General features: G+C 51.7%; 1 protein-coding gene across 8 annotated transcripts in view; it reads right to left on the bottom strand.

Moving 5' to 3' along the window:
• Nucleotides 1-2,076: 2,076 nt before the first annotated feature.
• sipa1l3 (signal-induced proliferation-associated 1 like 3) overlaps nt 2,077-23,673 on the bottom strand; it is a 276,754-nt gene continuing 255,157 nt past the window's right edge. For 7 of the 8 annotated variants that reach the window (XM_048522386.2, XM_048522389.2, XM_048522383.2 and 4 more), the window contains 2 exons: nt 7,351-7,432; nt 2,077-5,509 (listed from right to left, as the gene is read on the bottom strand). In XM_048522386.2, the coding sequence (XP_048378343.1) occupies nt 5,366-5,509; nt 7,351-7,432 (226 nt within the window). In that variant the 3' untranslated portion in view covers nt 2,077-5,365. Of the gene's footprint in view, nt 5,510-6,087; nt 6,235-7,350; nt 7,433-23,673 lie in introns of those variants that run through there. The other variant, XM_059641042.1, reaches the window with a different exon arrangement.

The following is a 23,673-nucleotide window of genomic DNA, read 5'->3' on the forward strand; positions in this document are numbered from 1 at the left end:
CTGCATCCCTAAACCAGCCCAGTTCGTCCCCTCCCCCCACTGCACCACACAACCAGCCCAGCTCTTCCCCCCCACCCACTGCATCCCAAAACCAGTCCAACCTGTCTCTGCCTCCCTAACCTGTTCTTCCTCTCACCCATCCCTTCCTCCCACCCCAAGCCGCACCCCCAGCTACCTACTAACCTCATCCCACCTCCTTGACCTGTCCGTCTTCCCTGGACTGACCTATCCCCTCCCTACCTCCCCACCCACACCTTCTCCACCTATCTTCTTTACTCTCCATCTTCGGTCCGCCTCCCCCTCTCTCCCTATTTATTCCAGTTCCCTCCCCCCATCCCCCTCTCTGATGAAGGGTCTAGGCCCGAAACGTCAGCTTTTGTGCTCCTGAGATGCTGCTTGGCCTGCTGTGTTCATCCAGCCTCACATTTTATTATTAAGGATGGCAGATTTCCTTCCCTAAAAAGATACTGGTGAACCAGATGGGATTTTACAGTGATCACTGATAGGCGCCATCACTAAAGCTAGCTCTATATCACATTTAATTAAACTTAAATTCCACCAGCTGCCGTGGTGTGATTTGAACCTGCGATGACCCCCACAACATTAGTGTGCAGATTACAAACGAACGAGTGTTACCATACCACCTCTTCCCTCACGTGAAGCAGATGCTGATTAATCACAGCAATCGATCGCTATTGATTCATCCACAAAGATACAGAGATCAGAAGAATCCTAGACTGGAAGTCTTTGGGAACCACAGTTGCCAGTTCCTACCTACCTTTCACTCACCACACCCAATGGTTGAAATCACCCAGGTACTGGATTGCATTATAGTCCCTTCTCAGTGGGTCCATCAAACCAATCTTATATTGTCAAATGCAACTTCTGTACACATCTTGACATATCTCATGATTAAATAAAAATAACATGCATTCCAGATAGTCACCCTGTGTAAAATCAGTTTCCATCTCTTAAGGCATTAATGAATAGAGACCAAGGGCATGGAAAAAGGAGTTAGAACACAGATTAGCCATGATGTAACTGAATGATGGTACAGGCTTGAATGGCTGAATGACCAAACTCTGTTCCTGTGTTCCTACATCATCCACCCTCTGGCTCCTTTACCTGAAAGTCAGTGCCCTCTGGCTTGCAAATCTGTTTTGGAGGAGACAGATTTCCCATTTTATCTATAAAATGCTCAATGCAATTTTGAACATTGTTTTTAAGTCATCTCTGAAATCCCTTTGCTGCAAGCAGAATAATTCAGTTTCACTAATAGTGCCATATAAGCAAAATCCCTAATCATTCATGACAAAAACTCTTCATCCAGAAGCAAAGAGGAACTTCTAGTTTGCCTGTTAATCAGATCTCTTAGCTGAGGGGGGGCTGGCATACACTAGACAAGTACAAATTACTTGCCCTTCAGTGTTCTGCCTTAAGGTGTCATTTCTCACATGAACCAGAGCTAGAGTGAGGTAGCTGTCTTCTCTGTACAACGGGGGGGGATATTTTTAAATCACTACCCTCTCACCTTAAAGACATGAGGGGCAATTTTAATTCCCCACACAGAGGATGATTCACATGTGGAATGAACTTCCTGCGGAAGTGGTGGATGTGGGTACAGTTACATTTGAAAGACACTTGGATAAGTACATGAATAGGGAAGGTTTGGAGGGATACGGGCCAGGAGCAGGCAGGTGGGACTGGTTTAGTTTGGGATTATGGTCAGCATGGGCTGGTTGGACCGAAGGGTCTGTTTCTGTACTGTATGACTCAGACTCTACAGCAACGAGGAGTGGGAACTGAGCTCGTACTGTCTGTTTTTCAAAACAAAAAAACTTCACTGAGTTACCACTGGCTGCTTTATCATCCTAAATGGGATCAGCCAAGTCATGAGGTGCTGGGAAAACTGAGCTGAGTCCTTCCAGCCTGACATAAGCCAGCCGCTCACTGAAACAAGTAGCCAGCTATAGGCTGGAGGCTTTGCTAAGTCAGACCCACCTGAAAAGCAACCATTTCTTCCCGAATTCAGAAGTGCACCACACATTTACAAGTTTATGAAAACTTTTATTCGCTTTTCCTGATACATGCGAAAGGAATGAAAAAACGTGAAAGCAGATTCATTGATGGAGTAGCTGAATTGACAAAAATGATCACAAATTAAATACAAACCTCATCTGAAAGCTTGATGTCTTTATAAAATATGATGAATGGATAAATTACACACTACTCAAAAAACTGTCCCCCCTCCAAAAATAAAAATCAATAAAATCACATCAACAATCCTACACAGAGAAAACATACATTGGAAAACCTGCACCACACAAAAACAATAAAATTTAAGACTTCTTCACTCTTTATACACAAATATTACACAGAATGATAAAATTCCAAGTAAACTTTTTTTTAAGACATTGATGGTTGCAGCTGCAATGCTTGGAACATTTCTTTCCCTACTTGTTCAGCTTCAGATTTAGGCTATTTATGCAAATGTCTTATAAAAAGTTATTTTGTAGTCCAGTTTATACAAGAAATTGCAAACTCACATGCTGTCAGCACGCAGTGGTAAAGAGGACTGCATTATCCGTAAGGGAACAGTCACAATAGAGGGCAGTTGTTTTTGGTTTAAGTTTGAAAAGTATTAACTTATGTAGCGCAGTTTAACTACAGTAAGTATTTTCCACCCTCTTATCATGGACACACATGAACACACTATTTCTAACAAACAATATGGTTTACTTTGCAGCAAAGGTGACACCGGCCACACCATAAGGTTCTATTATATCAATTATCCCTTAACCACAGTAGCACACTTCCTCGGATCTTGGATTCTCCTCATTCCTTTTGCCTAACATATGCTAGCTGCAAGTCTGAGCTTGTAACAATCTCCGGACTGCTCGACACATGGATCTGATGGTTTGTGCCATCCGTTTGATTGGATCATTGGAGCTCTCTGCCAGGTCTGTGCTGCTCCCCATGGAACCACACAGCGTATTTCAAACAACGAAAAATCGATCCACCCTGCAGTTCTGAGAGATGGCACTGTGAATATTTTTGCACAGGTGCTTCACGTATTCAACAGTCCTTTAGTGGAAGTGTTAAGCTTGATTAATGCTGTTAACTGCCCCCCTCAGAACATCCAGCAAAACAATTTCAGATGAATGAGTATCAAGCATTCTTGCATGACTGCTTCACACAGTACCATTTCATAGTCACTGGATTCAGACAAATATTAGGGGCTGCGTGTAGAAACAGATCAAGAAACAATAGGGCCTAAAATAACAACGAGAGCTTGTGAACAGAATTGTTTCAGTGTTGAACAGCCAGGGGGTGTCTAAACAGGTGCCTGTGAACAGAGATGCTAAAATCCCACATGGTCACTGACTACAACTGCTGAACATCAAGCTGGTACCTGGCCTGGTGAAAACTCTACCCAGCCATTGGCATTGACTTGCTGTGTTGGATCCCATCCTCTGAGACAACCCGTAGCCAGACTAGCACAGGTGCATGTGTTTTTTCTTTCCCCTCAGATCCTCACAAGAGGGGGACGAAAGGAACCCAGTGGGCCGGTTCCAGCTCATTTTGAGACTGTTTCCCTTTCAAGAACAGATTTCAAACAAAATATAAAATCGTAGTTTAACCAAATCAAAATGACTGCATCAACTTGGCAGCTCTAGGTTAACATTCAGCTGCTGGCTCTCCTGTTTAATCAATGAGATTTTTCTATAATAGTCTTTTCTGCAGTGTATAATCCTGAGAAAGGGACGATCACAAAAATTCCAGAATATTCAGTAGTCACTGATTCACCTCAGTAATTCCAATTTTGATTAAGTTTTGAATTTAAAAAAAACCTAAAGCAATTTATACAAATATAACGTATACAAAGAGCATTTACATTTATTAGATCAAACTTCCTGAGCGATCTTAAAATGGAATTTTCTAGAAAATAATTTAGTCTGAGAGAAAGTGCTTTAATAACTTCCTATTATTAATGTTAGACCTGGGTGACTGCTTTTTAAATATCATTTGCAATATTACTTTCTCTTATATATTGGAAACAAAGCCTTTTGATTAAAACTTTCAAAATTAACTAGCTTTATTGAAATCTATTGACTGCATTGCAGATTATCAGAGGGTCAGAGAGCATAGTATTACTATTGCAACCACATGGTTCATGATGAAACTCCTACACTCAGTTTTAAATGGTTTGCCACTTGTCCCACTTTGATCACCCCACCTCTTCCTTCAAGGCTTTGCGTTGAGGGGAACTGTTACATACTTGGTGGCCTTTTCCTCTCTCCCCTCCATTCAACCTTGCTGATATTTTTCCAAGCACACAGATTTAGGACGATGAGCTGGTCAGCTGCAGAGAGCATCGTAGTTATGACTGCACACAAAAAGCATTTTCTTTAGTAGTGGGTGGAAAGAGACCTAAGGGCAGTCACTACTCAATGATGAGGACCACAGACCCAGTCCTCCATGGGTCCAGGAGCCAGCTGCACCTCTCGAGTCTGCAGCCCAAATCCAGCTGCTACAGACTGAAAGGTTAGACTTGGAACCTTCTCATCCCCGTGTCCTAAAATTTGTAGAGGATGATGCCTTGCCCCTCAAGTCTACCTGCAACTTTAAAAGAACACAAAATACGAGAGAGCTAGAGTGTTGTGCGCATGAAGCAGGGAAAATGCGGTGTGAATACACTGGGACATACTGGTTTGTGATCCCATGGACAGACAGGTTTATTCTGGAGTAAACACTGTGGTTTTTCTGCAGCTGGTAACCACTTGAGGAAAAAAATGAGGTTTTAAAAACACAGCTAATTTTAAAAAAGGGCACCCTATACTTAGTGAAGCATAATTTCTGTCTGAAAGGTTTCTGCTAAAGCTCATAACCCTGACAGTCTTTACTGAACCTGCCAAGTTTTGGAGGAAGACACTTGATCAAACATTTATCAATGGATAATAACTATTGATGAATGGTAGCTAGCAGGAGTTGGGGCAGTAGGGAGGAAGGGTTAGGGTTACGCTTGTAGACTTAACTACTGCCTGTGATATTGAAAAGCCATCTTTGCTGACCAGTTCCGTTCTACGATGTGAAAGGAAGTACAGGCAGAGCTGGCTCTGCAAGGGTCAGCAGTGCCCACTAGCTTCCGAACAGCTCACAATCCTTCCCTCGACCTCCAGTGTCTGTCAGAAAGCTAACACCACCTGCAAGTTTTGTAAAACGGCTGCTGTGGTTCAGCAAGTTCCAGAATTCTATGCCCCCAAACTGAGGTGGACTGTGACTCCAGGTTACAGTTGCTCCAAAAGGTAGATGATGTAAGAGAAAAATAAACTGAGTTGAGATTCTGTGGGAGGGCTGGTGGAGTTCACTTTTTCTCTATGGTGCTGGAAAATATTTCTGCAAATTTCCTCAGCTGCTCGGTGGCTGAAAGGGATTCCTCTTGGAGACGCTGATTGTTAACTCTCAGGTTCGCCACCTCTGCCTGCAGGACAATTTTATCCTCTTTCTCCTGTAGAGGGATTAGGGTAGGGTGAAGATGAGAGGGTGAGTTTGCTCAGTTAGCATTATAGAACACGGAATGTACAACATTGTTTGTTTGTTCTGACTTTTAGAAGTGCCTCATGAATGAATCATGTGAGAGTCAGACTGGGTAAGAATAACAGATATCCTACTTTTTAAAAAAAGGGACATTAGTGAACCGATGGCTTTTTAACCACAATAGATGATAGTTATTGTGGTCACCATTAGACTGGCTTGCAATCCCAGATTGAATAGATTAATTTAAATGTTATCAATTGCGCAGTGGGATTTGTAACAGTCTCTTCACAGCCCGTGGATGACTAGCCTGACATTATCACAGAATTCTAGATCATAGAATCCCTACAGTGTGGAAACGGACCATGCCGACCCTCGGAGCATCCCACCCGGACCCACCTCCGTATAACCCACCCTAAACTGCACATCTTCGGACTGTGGGTGGAAACCGGAGCACCCGGAGGAAACCCACGCAGACACGGGGAGAACGTGCAACCTCCACACAGACAGTTGCCTGAGGGTGGAATCGAACCTTGGTCCCTGGCGCTGGGAGGCAGCAGTGTGAACCACTGAGCCACCGTGCATTCTTGCTGTGTAACCACCCTGAGTCCTTTGTGCTGTGCCATGCTGGTTACTTCTGTGGCCCTCTCGTCAGCAGTTGCCATACATACATGCGTGTGTGCTCTCTCTCCCCAGCCTCTGGAATAAGAAATGTTTGCGTCTAAATTCTATTCCCAGGCCTCCTACGCTTCCAAGATTTCAACACCAGTTGCATATTTTCTTTGGTTCTTCTGAATATCAAGAGAATACTTTAGGATAGGGCCTTGCAAATGGCTGGTGATTAGAGAAAGAAACATTCCCTGTGTCCCACAGAAGGGCAAATCAGTTTTACAGGCACCTCAAGTGATTTGTGACTCAGTTGGAAAAACTCTATCGTTTATCATCCTGCTCTGACTAAACTGTGTATTCTATGACTGTATCCACCATAATAAATGTCCATTTACGGCCCTGCATCAGAGATGCAAAGCAATTAAAGACATTTAAAGTGCAGAATGAGGCCATTGAGTCCATGAATCTCAAGTAATTACACCATAAGTTTCCTTTGAAAGCAACAATTGAGGTAGGTACAAGTTCAAGCGACTGGCACCAGTACACAATCACTGAGGGCCTATGATTCTAGCTGTTGATCTGTAATGCATGAACATTACAAATTGCACAGTGAATGTTGGTTTTTGCTGGTTTTTACGAGGGGGTGCATTATATTGACAGTTACAGTGGGGTTGCACTGGGCAAGTGTTTGCGATTCTCTGTCCTAAATGTTGCAGTGGTCTTGGCTTCAACCACTCCATGGTACTACGATCCATACTTAACGCTTTTCCAAATTTCCCCATCAACTTTAAATGGACAAATCTGTAACCAGGAGAAACAAGTCTCCCTTCTCACCCCAAACACTGTCATTATAAAAACATCCTTCTCTGTAACGGAGGAGGAAGGGCTTGCTTTTAAATCTCCCTTTAAAATGACTTGCTCTGATGGGAGCACAAAGTCACAGTGGGCAGCGTTTTGTTTGCTCGTTCAGGCTACAAAGGAATAAAAGCCTCGGACCTTTGAAGGAATCCCCCTACCATCTTTACCCGATCCAGCCACAACACTGACACCACACTCGTGGCCAATTCCTAGCTGTTCTGAAGTAGCCCACCAAGGCAATCCGTTCTACCCCCAGCTCCAAAAGGTCAGGTAATTTATGCTATCATGCCAGTGACACTCATGATCCACAAATTAATTTTTAAAAAGTGTGGCAGGCACAGTTCTTACCTTTAGCAAATCGTCCTGGAGTTGCTTCAATTGGATCTCAAGCTGGTAGACTTTCCCAGATAGTGCCAATGCTGGCTCGTCACTGTAACAGAAGGGGTGCTCATTAAAATGCAGAAGTGTGCGTCAGTTGTGGCACAGTGTGTAGCTCTCCCGTTTTCTAAATCTCAAAACGGATGGAGGGCATAACTTAGAAAAATCAATCTCCAGAGAAGTGGTATAGAGTAAATTATTGGTGATGCAAGTTAACAATTGCTGGGGTTTGTCGAACTTCAACCTATGGTCTTAAAATAAAGGACCAAACTAGTTAATGCACTGGTTTTAATATTCCAAGACTCCCGCTATTTCGAGATAGAAAGCAGAAACTACAGGCTTGTTAGCTTAACACAGGGAAAACGCTAGAAACTATAAATAAAGACATGATCTAAGTGCTTGGCTACACACGCATAGCTATCGAGCAGAGCTAGCATGGCTTTGCTAAAGGAAAATCACGGTTGACAAATTCATTGCAGTACTTTAAGATGCTGTGCATTAAAAGTGTCCTTAGATTTCCACAAGGCATTTCAAAATGTGTCAGAAGGTTACTGCAGAAAATAAGAGCTCGGGTAGCTTTGGCAGGGATAGAAGATCGGTTAACAGGAAGCCAAGAGGAAGCATAAACAGGTCTTTTTCATGTTGGCAGGATGTAATAATTGACATGTCACAGAAATTGGTGTTGAAACCGCAACTGTTTACAACTTATGTAAATGACTAAGAAGAGAGAGAGAGTACATTGCCAAATTTGCCGCAGATTCAAAAAAAATAGGTAAAGTAAGTTGCAAAGAGGACATAAGGCGGCGACAAGATGATGCAGGTTCAGTGAGTGAGCCAAGATATGGCAAAGGGAGTACAATGAGGGAAATTGTGAAATTGCTGCAAACGTTGAGCAAAGCTGACCTGTTCTGAGGAAGGGTCACTAGGCCCAAAATGTTAAATCTGCTTACTCTGTGCAAATGCTGCCAGAACTGCTGAGCTTTTCCAGCAATTTCTGGTTTTGTTTCTGATTTCTAGCATCCACAGTTCCTTCAGTTGGAATTGTGAAATTGTCCCTTTTCGCAGGAAGTAAAGCACATCATCTAAATAGTGACGGATTGCAGAGCTGAGATGCAGAGGGATCAGTGTGTCCTTGAGCATGAACCAAAGCGTTGGTATGAAGGCACAGTAATTAGACAGGAAATCTAATGGAATGTTATCATTGATCATAAGGGGAGTCAAATACAATGGCGAGGATTTGCTTCAGTTATACAGGGCTTTGGTGTGACTGCATCCAAAGTTCTGTGCGGTTTTGGTCACCTTATTTATGGAATGATGTAAAACAGAAAGGCAGTGACATTTCTGAGGATTGAGTGTCTTCGGAATGCTTTTCCTCACCAGATCTGAAACATTAACTCTGAGCTTGTCTTTACAGATGCTGCCAGATCTGCTGAGCTTTTTCAGCAACTTCTGTTGTTGTTCAAGATCAGTCAGGGATCCCACACCTAGGAATGTCTGGCCAAATGACAGAGGTCTGGGTTATGCCTAGCTCTGAGTGTATTGCCATGGAACAGCCGGCTCTCACTTTAGAAAACTCCTCTGCTGGATTCCAGTATGTGGATGGGATCCGGAGGGATTCTTCTCCCTCCCTCTGAGCAACCTTCTTACTTTGGACCTCTCGCAATTAGCTGCAGGGACAATACGATGGCGATGCTGCAGTCACTGTGCTCCGTGAAGTTTGATAAACTAGTTTCCCCTCCCAGCAACCAGTTACTTCTGTTTCCATATAACTAACTTTCTCTCAATGCACAACTCATGTGCTGGGGATACACAACATTATAACTCATCTTCTGAGGCCAGTTAAAAACCAAATTCCATCTCATGCCTCACATTAATCTTAAATCCTGCCTAAGCTAGAATTCACTTTGTAGCTAACATGGGAAGCTAGCAGCCAACTGGAAAATAAATCCCGCAACTACCTGAGCTTTGAATGAAGTGACCAATGGAAGGACTAAAGGCAACTATTTCTTTGGCTCTAAATCACCTTACCCAAATTACTATGTATTCTCACTTGCAATGCTTCACTAATGCAATATCAACTATGCATTAATAAGCTGGGTGATGGGTTCAGATCCAGTAATGTTATTATATCTCTGATATTAATAATTGCTTATTGGAAACATGTTAATCACTGGCGGCATATTCCTTTCATTAAAATGTTTCAATTGTATCTCATCCCTGGAGCCACAACTGCACAATGAACTTACAACAATAACTTTGCATATATACAATTTCGATATAAAAAGTGTCCCAAGGCACTTCCCAGGGAGTTATAAAAAGGAAATAACAGTGTTACGTAAGAACAGGAAGAAGACAGATCAAAATTTTGGTTGGAAGGAGCATCTTAAGGGAAGGGGGGAGTTAGAGCGTTGGAGTGCAGCATGAATGGGCACCGGAGAAAATGACAGCGCGCGGGCGCCAGACCGAGCGAGCGCGCGGGCGCCAGACGGAGCGAGCGCGCGGGCGCCAGACGGAGCGAGCGCGCGGGCGCCAGACGGAGCGAGCGCGCGGGCGCCAGACGGAGCGAGCGCGCGGGCGCCAGACGGAGCGAGCGCGCGGGCGCCAGACGGAGCGCGCGGGCGCCAGACGGAGCGAGCGGGCGCCAGACGGAGCGAGCGGGCGCCAGACGGAGCGAGCGAGAGCGGGAGTCAGACGGAGCGAGCGGGCGGGCGCCAGACGGAGCGAGCGAGCGGGCGCCAGGGCGCCAGACGGAGCGAGCGAGCGGGCGAGTGCGGGCGCCAGACAGAGCGAGACACACAAACACACAGCGAGCGAGACACAAACACACACAGCGAGCGAGAGACACACACACACACAGCGAGCGAGAGACACACACACACACACAGCAAGCGAGAGACACACACACACACAGCAAGCGAGAGACACACACACACACAGCGAGCCAGACACACACACACACAGCGAGCCAGACACACACACACACACACACACACAGCGAGCCAGACACACACACACACAGCGAGCCAGACACACACACACACACACACAAACACACACACACAGCAAGCCAGACACACACACACAGCGAGCCAGACACACACACACAGCGAGCCAGACACACACACACACACAGCGAGCCAGACACACACACACAGCGAGCCAGACACACACACACAGCGAGCCAGACACACACACACACAGCGAGCCAGACACACACACACACACACACAGAGCGAGCCAGACACACACAAACACACAGCGAGCGAGAGACACACACACACACAGCGAGCGAGAAACACACACACACACAGCGAGCGAGAAACAGACACACACACACAGCGAGCGAGAGACACACACACACAGCGAGCGAGAGAAACACACACACACACAGCGAGCGACAGACACACACACACAGCGAGCAACAGACACACACACACAGCGAGCGAGAGACACACACACACACAGCGAGCGAGAGACACACACACACACAGCTAGCGAGAGACACACACACACACAGCGAGCGAGAGACACACACACACAGCGAGCGACACACACACACAGCGAGCCAGACACACACACACACACACAGCGAGCCAAAACACACACACACACACACAGCGAGCCAGACACACACACACACAGCGAGCCAGACACACACACACACACAGCGAGCCAGACACACACACACACACACACACAGCGAGCCAGACACACACAAACACACAGCGAGCGAGAGACACACACACACACAGCGAGCGAGAAACACACACACACACAGCGAGCGACAGACACACACACACAGCGAGCGAGAGACACACACACACACAGCTAGCGAGAGACACACACACACACAGCGAGCGAGAGACACACACACACACAGCGAGCGAGAGACACACACACACAGCGAGCGACACACACACACACACACACACAGCGAGCCAGACACACACACACACACAGCGAGCCAGACACACACACACACAGCGAGCCAGACACACACACAGCGAGCCACACACACACACACACAGCGAGCCACACACACACACACACAGCGAGCCACACACACAGCGAGCCACACACACACAGCGAGCCAGACACACACACACAGCGAGCGAGAGAGACACACACACACAGCGAGCGAGAGACACACACACACAGCGAGTGGGAGAGACACACACACACACAGCGAGCCAGACACACACACACACACAGCGAGCCAGACACACACACACACACACACACACACACACACACAAACACACAGCGAGCGAGAGACACACACACACACACAGCGAGCGAGAAACACACACACACACAGCGAGCGAGAAACACACACACACACACAGCGAGCGACAGACACACACACACACAGCGAGCGAGAGACACACACACACACAGCGAGCGAGAGACACACACACACAGCGAGCGAGAGACACACACACACAGCGAGCGAGAGACACACACACACACAGCTAGCGAGAGACACACACACACACAGCGAGCGAGAGACACACACACACAGCGAGCGACACACACACACACACACACACAGCGAGCCAGACACACACACACACACACAGCGAGCCAGACACACACACACACAGCGAGCCAGACACACACACACACACAGCGAGCCAGACACACACACACACAGCGAGCCAGACACACACAAACACACACACAGCGAGCCAGACACACACAAACACACAGCGAGCGAGAGACACACACACACACAGCGAGCGAGAAACACACACACACACAGCGAGCGAGAAACACACACACACACACAGCGAGCGACAGACACACACACACAGCGAGCGAGAGACACACACACACACAGCTAGCGAGAGACACACACACACACAGCTAGCGAGAGACACACACACACACAGCGAGCGAGAGACACACACACACAGCGAGCGACACACACACACACACACACAGCGAGCCAGACACACACACACACACACACAGCGAGTCAGACACACACACACACAGCGAGCCAGACACACACACACACAGCAAGCCACACACACACAGCGAGCCACACACACAGCGAGCCACACACACAGCGAGCCACACACACACACACACAGCGAGCCACACACACACACACACAGCGAGCCACACACACACACAGCGAGCCAGACACACACACACACACACACAGCGAGCGACACACACACACACAGCGAGCGAGAGAGACACACACACACAGCGAGCGAGAGAGACACACACACACAGCGAGCGAGAGACACACACACACAGCGAGCGGGAGAGACACACACACACACAGCGAGCGAGAGACACACACACACAGCGAGCCAGACACACACACACACACACACAGCGAGCCAGACACACACACACACACACAGCGAGCCAGACACACACACACACACAGCGAGCCAGACACACACACACACACACACACAGCGAGCGAGAGACACACACACACAGCGAGCGAGAGAGACACACACACACAGCGAGCGAGAGAGACACACACACACAGCGAGCGAGAGACACACACACACAGCGAGCGAGAGACACACACACACAGCGAGCGGGAGAGACACACACACACACAGCGAGCGAGAGACACACACACACAGCGAGCCAGACACACACACACACACACACACACAGCGAGCCAGACACACACACACACACACAGCGAGCCAGACACACACACACACAGCGAGCCAGACACACACACACACACACACAGCGAGCCAGACACACACACACACAGCCAGACACACACACACACACACACAGCGAGCGAGAGACACACACACACAGCGAGCGAGAGAGACACACACACACAGCGAGCGAGAGAGACACACACACACAGCGAGCGAGAGAGACACACACACACAGCGAGCGAGAGAGACACACACACACAGCGAGCGAGAGACACACACAGCCAGTGAGCGACACACACACACAGCGAGCGAGAGACACACACACACAGCGAGCGAGAGACACACACACACAGCGAGCGAGAGACACACACACACAGCGAGCGAGAGACACACACACACACAGCGAGCGAGAGACACACACACACACAGCGAGCGAGAGAGACACACACACAGCGAGCGAGAGACACACACACACACAGCGAGCGAGAGACACACACACACACACAGCGAGCGAGAGACACACACACAGCGAGCGAGAGACACACACACAGCGAGCGAGAGGCACACACACACACACACACACACACACACAGCGAGCGAGAGACACACACACACACACACACACACACACAGCGAGCGAGACACACACACACACACACAGCGAGCGAGAGACACACACACACACAGCGAGCGAGAGACACACACACACACAGCGAGCGAGAGAGACACACACACACAGCGAGCGAGAGACACACACACACACACACACAGCGAGCGAGAGACACACACACACAGCGAGCGAGAGACACACACACACAGCGAGCGAGAGACACACACACACACACACACACACACACACACACACACACACAGCGAGCGAGAGACACACACACACACACACAGCGAGCGAGAGACACACACACACACACACACAGCGAGCGAGAGACACACACACACACAGCGAGCCAGACACACACACAGCGAGCCAGACACACACACACAGCCAGCCAGACACACACAGACACGCAGCGAGCCAGACACACACACACACACAGCGAGCCAGACACACACACACACACACACACACACAGCGAGCCAGACACACACACACAGCGAGCCAGACACACACACAGCGAGCCAGACACACACACACAGCGACACCCAATCACACACAGCGAGCCAGACACACACACAGCGAGCCAGACACACACACACACAGCGAGCCAGACACACACACACACACAGCGAGCCAGACACACACACACACACACACACACACACAGCGAGCCAGACACACACACACACACAGCGAGCCAGACACACACACACACACACACACAGCGAGCCAGACACACACACACAGCGAGCCAGACACACAGCGAGCCAGACACACACACACACACAGCGAGCCAGACACACACACACACACAGCGAGCCAGACACACACACACACACAGCGAGCCAGACACACACAGCGAGCCAGACACACACACACACACACAGCGAGCCAGACACACACACACAGCGAGCCAGACACACACACACACACACACACACAGCGAGCCAGACACACACACACACACACAGCGACACCCAATCACACACAGCGAGCCAGACACACACACAGCGAGCCAGACACACACACACACAGCGAGCCAGACACACACACACACAGCGAGCCAGACACACACACACACACAGCGACACCCAATCACACACAGCGAGCCAGACACACACACAGCGAGCCAGACACACACACACACAGCGAGCCAGACACACACACACAGCGAGCCAGACACACACACACACACACAGCGAGCCAGACACACACACACACACACACACACACACACACACAGCGAGCCAGACACACACACACACACAGCGAGCCAGACACACACACACACACACACACAGCGAGCCAGACACACACACACACACAGCGAGCCAGACACACACACACACAGCGAGCCAGACACACACACACACAGCGAGCCAGACACACACACACACACACACAGCGAGCCAGACACACACACACACACACACACACACACAGCGACACCCAATCACACACAGCGAGCCAGACACACACACAGCGAGCCAGACACACACACACACAGCGAGCCAGACACACACACACACAGACACACACACACACAGCGAGCCAGACACACACACACACACAGCGAGCCAGACACACACACACACACACACAGCGAGCCAGACACACACACACACACACACAGCGAGCCAGACACACACACACACACAGCGAGCCAGACACACACACACACACACACACACACACACACACACAGCGAGCCAGACACACACAAACACACAGCGAGCGAGAGACACACACACACACAGCGAGCGAGAAACACACACACACACAGCGAGCGACAGACACACACACACAGCGAGCGAGAGACACACACACACACAGCTAGCGAGAAACACACACACACACAGCGAGCGAGAGACACACAAACACAGCGAGCGACACACACACACACACAGCGAGCCAGACACACACACACACACACACAGCGAGCCAGACACACACACACACAGCGAGCCAGACACACACACACACAGCGAGCCACACACACACACACACAGCGAGCCACACACACACACACACACACAGCGAGCCACACACACAGCGAGCCACACACACACACACACAGCGAGCCACACACACACACAGCGAGCCAGACACACACACACACACACACACACACACACACAGCGAGCGACACACACACACACAGCGAGCGAGAGAGACACACACACACAGCGAGCGAGAGAGACACACACACACAGCGAGCGAGAGACACACACACACAGCGAGCGGGAGAGACACACACACACACAGCGAGCGAGAGACACACACACACAGCGAGCGAGAGACACACACACACAGCGAGCGGGAGAGACACACACACACACAGCGAGCCAGACACACACACACACACACAGCGAGCCAGACACACACACACACACACACACACACACACACAGCGAGCGAGAGACACACACACACAGCGAGCGAGAGAGACACACACACACAGCGAGCGAGAGAGACACACACACACAGCGAGCGAGAGACACACACACACAGCGAGCGAGACACACACACACACAGCGAGCGGGAGAGACACACACACACACAGCGAGCGAGAGACACACACACACAGCGAGCCAGACACACACACACACACACACACACACACACAGCGAGCCAGACACACACACACACACACAGCGAGCCAGACACACACACACAGCGAGCCAGACACACACACACACAGCCAGACACACACACACACACACACACAGCGAGCGAGAGACACACACACACAGCGAACGAGAGAGACACACACACACAGCGAGCGAGAGAGACACACACACACAGCGAGCGAGAGAGACACACACACACAGCGAGCGAGAGACACACACACACACAGCGAGCGAGAGACACACACAAACAGCGAGCGAGAGACACACACACACAGCGAGCGAGAGACACACACACACACAGCGAGCGAGAGACACACACACAGCGAGCGAGAGACACACACACACAGCGAGCGAGAGACACACACACACACAGCGAGCGAGAGACACACACACACACAGCGAGCGAGAGACACACACACACAGCGAGCGAGAGACACACACACACACAGCGAGCGAGAGACACACACACACACAGCGAGCGAGAGACACACACACACAGCGAGCGAGAGACACACACACACACACACACACACACACACACAGCGAGCGAGAGACACACACACACACACACAGCGAGCGAGACACACACACACACACACAGCGAGCGAGAGACACACACACACACAGCGAGCGAGAGAGACACACACACACAGCGAGCGAGACACACACACACACAGCGAGCGAGAGACACACACACACAGCGAGCGAGAGACACACACACACAGCGAGCGAGAGACACACACACACACAGCGAGCGAGAGACACACACACACACACACACAGCGAGCGAGCGAGACACACACACACACACAGCGAGCGAGAGACACACACACACACACACACAGCGAGCGAGAGACACACACACACACAGCGAGCCAGACACACACAGCGAGCCAGACGCACACACACAGCGAGCCAGACACACACACACACACAGCGAGCCAGACACACACACACACACACACACACACACACACACAGCGAGCCAGACACACACACACACACAGCGAGCCAGACACACACACACACACACACACACACAGCGAGCCAGACACACACACACACACACACACACACACAGCGAGCCAGACACACACACACACACAGCGAGCCAGACACACACACACACACAGCGAGCCAGACACACACACAGCGAGCCAGACACACACACACACAGCGAGCCAGACACACACACAGCGAGCCAGACACACACACACACAGCGAGCCAGACACACACACACACACAGCGAGCCAGACACACACACACACAGCGAGCCAGACACACACACACACACACACACACAGCGAGCCAGACACACACACACACACACACACAGCGAGCCAGACACACACACACAGCGAGCCAGACACACACACACAGCGAGCCAGACACACACACACACACAGCGAGCCAGACACACACACACACACAGCGAGCCAGACACACACACACACACAGCGAGCCAGACACACACACACAGCGAGCCAGACACACACACACAGCGAGCCAGACACACACACACACACACAGCGAGCCAGACACACACACACAGCGAGCCAGACACACACACACACACAGCGACACCCAATCACACACAGCGAGCCAGACACACACACACACAGCGAGCCAGACACACAGCGAGCCAGACACACACACACACAGCGAGCCAGACACACACACACACACACACACACACACAGCGAGCCAGAGACACACACACACACACACACACACACAGCGAGCCAGAGACACACACACACACACACACACACACACAGCGAGCCAGACACACACACACACACACAGCGAGCCAGACACACACACACAGCGAGCCAGACACACACACACACAGCGAGCCAGACACACACACACACACAGCGAGCCAGACACACACACACACACACACACACAGCGAGCCAGACACACACACACAGCGACACCCAATCACACACAGCGAGCCAGACACACACACAGCGAGCCAGACACACACACACACAGCGAGCCAGACACACACACACACACACACACACAGCGAGCCAGACACACACACACACACACAGCGAGCCAGACACACACACACACACACACACACACACAGCAAGCCAGACACACACACACACACACACACACACACAGCGAGCCAGCCACACACACACACACAGCGAGCCAGACACACACACACACACACAGCGAGCCAGACACACACACACACAGCGACACACACACACAGCGAGCCAGACACACACACACACAGCGAGCCAGACACACACACACACACACACAGAGCGAGCCAGACACACACACACACAGCGAGCCAGACACACACACACACACACAGCGAGCCACACACACACACACACACACAGCGAGCCACACACACACACACACACACACAGCGAGCCACACACACAGACAGCCACACACACACACAGTGAGCCAGACACACACACACACACACACACACACAGAGAGCCAGACACACACACACACAGCGAGCCAGACACACACACACACAGCGACACACACACACAGCGAGCCAGACACACACACACACAGCGAGCCAGACACACACACACACAGCGAGCCAGACACACACACACACACAGCGAGCCAGACACACACACACACACACAGCGAGCCAGACACACACACACACACAGCGAGCCAGACACACACACACACACAGCGAGCCAGACACACACACACACACACACACACACACACAGAGCGAGCCAGACACACACACACACACAGAGAGCGAGCCAGACACACACACACACAGCGAGCCACACAGAGCGAGCCAGACACACACACACACACAGCGAGCCAGACACATACACACACACAGCGAGCCAGACACACACACACACACAGCGAGCCACACACACACACACACAGCGAGCCAGACACATACACACACACAGCGAGCCAGACACACACACACACACAGCGAGCCACACACACACACACACAGCGAGCCACACACACACACACACACAGCGAGCCACACACACAGACAGCCACACACACACACAGTGAGCCAGACACACACACACACACACACACACACAGAGAGCCAGACACACACACACACAGCGAGCCAGACACACACACACACACACACACACAGCGAGTCAGACACACACACACACAGCGAGCCAGACACACACACAGACACAGCGAGCCAGACACACACACACACACACACACAGCGAGCCAGACACACACAGCGAGCCAGACACACACACACACACACACCGCGAGCCAGACACACACACACAGCGAGCCAGACACACACACACACACACAGCGAGCCAGACACACACACACACAGCGAGCCAGACACACACACACAGAGCGAGCCAGACACACACACACACACAGCGAGCCAGACACACACACACACACCGCGAGCCAGACACACACACACACACCGCGAGCCAGACACACACACACAGCGAGCCAGACACACACACACACACACAGCGAGCCAGACACACACACACACACACACAGCGAGCCAGACACACACACACACACAGCGAGCCAGACACACACACACACAGCGAGCCAGACACACACACACACACCGCGAGCCAGACACACACACACACACCGCGAGCCAGACACACACACACAGCGAGCCAGACACACACACAGCGAGCCAGACACACACACACACACACACACACACAGCGAGCCAGACACACACACACACACAGCGAGCCAGACACACACACACACACAGCGAGTCAGACACACACACACACAGCGAGCCAGACACACACACAGACACAGCGAGCCAGACACACACACACACACACACAGCGAGCCAGACACACACACACAGCGAGCCAGACACACACAGCGAGCCAGACACACACACACACAGCGAGCCAGACACACACACACACACACCGCGAGCCAGACACACACACACACACACACACACCGCGAGCCAGACACACACACACACACAGCGAGCCAGACACACACACACACACAGCGAGCCAGACACACACACACACAGCGAGCCAGACACACACACACACACACACAGCGAGCCAGACACACACACACAGCGAGCCAGACACACACACACACACCGCGAGCCAGACACACACACACACACAGCGAGCCAGACACACACACACACACACACAGCGAGCCAGACACACACACACACACAGCGAGCCAGACACACACACACACACAGCGAGCCAGACACACACACACACACCGCGAGCCAGACACACACACACACACCGCGAGCCAGACACACACACACAGCGAGCCAGACACACACACAGCGAGCCAGACACACACACAGCGAGCCAGACACACACACACACACACACACACACAGCGAGCCAGACACACACACACACACAGCGAGCCAGACACACACACACACACAGCGAGTCAGACACACACACACACAGCGAGCCACACACACACACAGACACAGCGAGCCAGACACACACACACACACACACACACACACACACAGCGAGCCAGACACACACACACAGCGAGCCAGACACACACAGCGAGCCAGACACACACACACACAGCGAGCCAGACACACACACACACACACACCGCGAGCCAGACACACACACACACACACACACACACAGCGAGCCAGACACACACACACACACAGCGAGCCAGACACACACACACACAGAGCGAGCCACACACACACACACAGCGAGCCAGACACACACACACACACCGCGAGCCAGACACACACACACACACAGCGAGCCAGACACACACACACACACAGCGAGCCAGACACACACACACACACACACACAGCGAGCGAGAGACACACACACACAGCGAGCGAGAGAGACACACACACACAGCGAGCGGGAGAGACACACACACACACAGCGAGCGAGAGACACACACACACAGCGAGCCAGACACACACACACACAGCGAGCCAGACACACACACACACACACACACACACACACACACAGCGAGCGAGAGACACACACACACAGCGAGCGAGAGACACACACACACACAGCGAGCGAGAGAGACACACACACACAGCGAGCGAGAGACACACACACACAGCGAGCGAGACACACACACACACAGCGAGCGGGAGAGACACACACACACACAGCGAGCGAGAGACACACACACACAGCGAGCCAGACACACACACACACACACACACACACAGCGAGCCAGACACACACACACACACACAGCGAGCCAGACACACACACACACAGCCAGACACACACACACACACACACAGCGAGCGAGAGACACACACACACAGCGAACGAGAGAGACACACACACACAGCGAGCGAGAGAGACACACACACACAGCGAGCGAGAGAGACACACACACACAGCGAGCGAGAGAGACACACACACACAGCGAGCGAGAGACACACACACACACAGCGAGCGAGAGACACACACACACAGCGAGCGAGAGACACACACACACACAGCGAGCGAGAGACACACACACAGCGAGCGAGAGACACACACACACAGCGAGCGAGAGACACACACACACACAGCGAGCGAGAGACACACACACACACAGCGAGCGAGAGACACACACACACAGCGAGCGAGAGACACACACACACACACACACACACACACACAGCGAGCGAGAGACACACACACACACACACACAGCGAGCGAGACACACACACACACACACAGCGAGCGAGAGACACACACACACACAGCGAGCGAGAGAGACACACACACACACAGCGAGCGAGAGAGACACACACACACAGCGAGCGAGACACACACACACACACACACACAGCGAGCGAGAGACACACACACACAGCGAGCGAGAGACACACACACACAGCGAGCGAGAGACACACACACACAGCGAGCGAGAGACACACACACACACAGCGAGCGAGAGACACACACACACACACACACAGCGAGCGAGCGAGACACACACACACACACAGCGAGCGAGAGACACACACACACACACACACACAGCGAGCGAGAGACACACACACACACAGCGAGCCAGACGCACACACACAGCGAGCCAGACACACACACACACACAGCGAGCCAGACACACACACACACACACAGCGAGCCAGACACACACACAGCGAGCCAGACACACACACACACAGCGAGCCAGACACACACACACAGCGAGCCAGACACACACACACACACAGCGAGCCAGACACACACACACACACACACACACAGCGAGCCAGACACACACACACACACAGCGAGCCAGACACACACACACACACAGCGAGCCAGACACACACACAGCGAGCCAGACACACACACACACAGCGAGCCAGACACACACACAGCGAGCCAGACACACACACACACAGCGAGCCAGACACACACACACACACAGCGAGCCAGACACACACACACACACACACAGCGAGCCAGACACACACACACACACAGCGAGCCAGACACACACACACACACAGCGAGCCAGACACACACACACAGCGAGCCAGACACACACACACACACAGCGAGCCAGACACACACACACACACAGCGAGCCAGACACACACACACACACAGCGAGCCAGACACACACACACAGCGAGCCAGACACACACACACAGCGAGCCAGACACACACACACACAGCGAGCCAGACACACACACACACACAGCGACACCCAATCACACACAGCGAGCCAGACACACACACACAGCGAGCCAGACACACACACACACAGCGAGCCAGACACACACACACACAGCGAGCCAGACACACACACACACAGCGAGCCAGACACACACACACACACACACACACACACAGCGAGCCAGAGACACACACACACACAGCGAGCCAGAGACACACACACACACACACACACACACAGCGAGCCAGACACACACACACACACAGCGAGCCAGACACACACACACACACACACACACAGCGAGCCAGACACACACACACACACAGCGAGCCAGACACACACACACACACACACACACACAGCGAGCCAGACACACACACACACAGCGAGCCAGACACACACACACACACAGCGAGCCAGACACACACACACACACAGCGAGCCAGACACACACACACACACACAGCGAGCCAGACACACACACACACACAGCGACACCCAATCACACACAGCGAGCCAGACACACACACAGCGAGCCAGACACACACACACACAGCGAGCCAGACACACACACACACACACACACAGCGAGCCAGACACACACACACACACAGCGAGCCAGACACACACACACACACACACACACACAGCAAGCCAGACACACACACACACACACACACACACACAGCGAGCCAGCCACACACACACACACAGCGAGCCAGACACACACACACACA

This window comes from Stegostoma tigrinum, chromosome 39 (assembly GCF_030684315.1).
Source record: "Stegostoma tigrinum isolate sSteTig4 chromosome 39, sSteTig4.hap1, whole genome shotgun sequence".
In the NCBI taxonomy this organism is placed as follows: domain Eukaryota; kingdom Metazoa; phylum Chordata; class Chondrichthyes; order Orectolobiformes; family Stegostomatidae; genus Stegostoma; species Stegostoma tigrinum.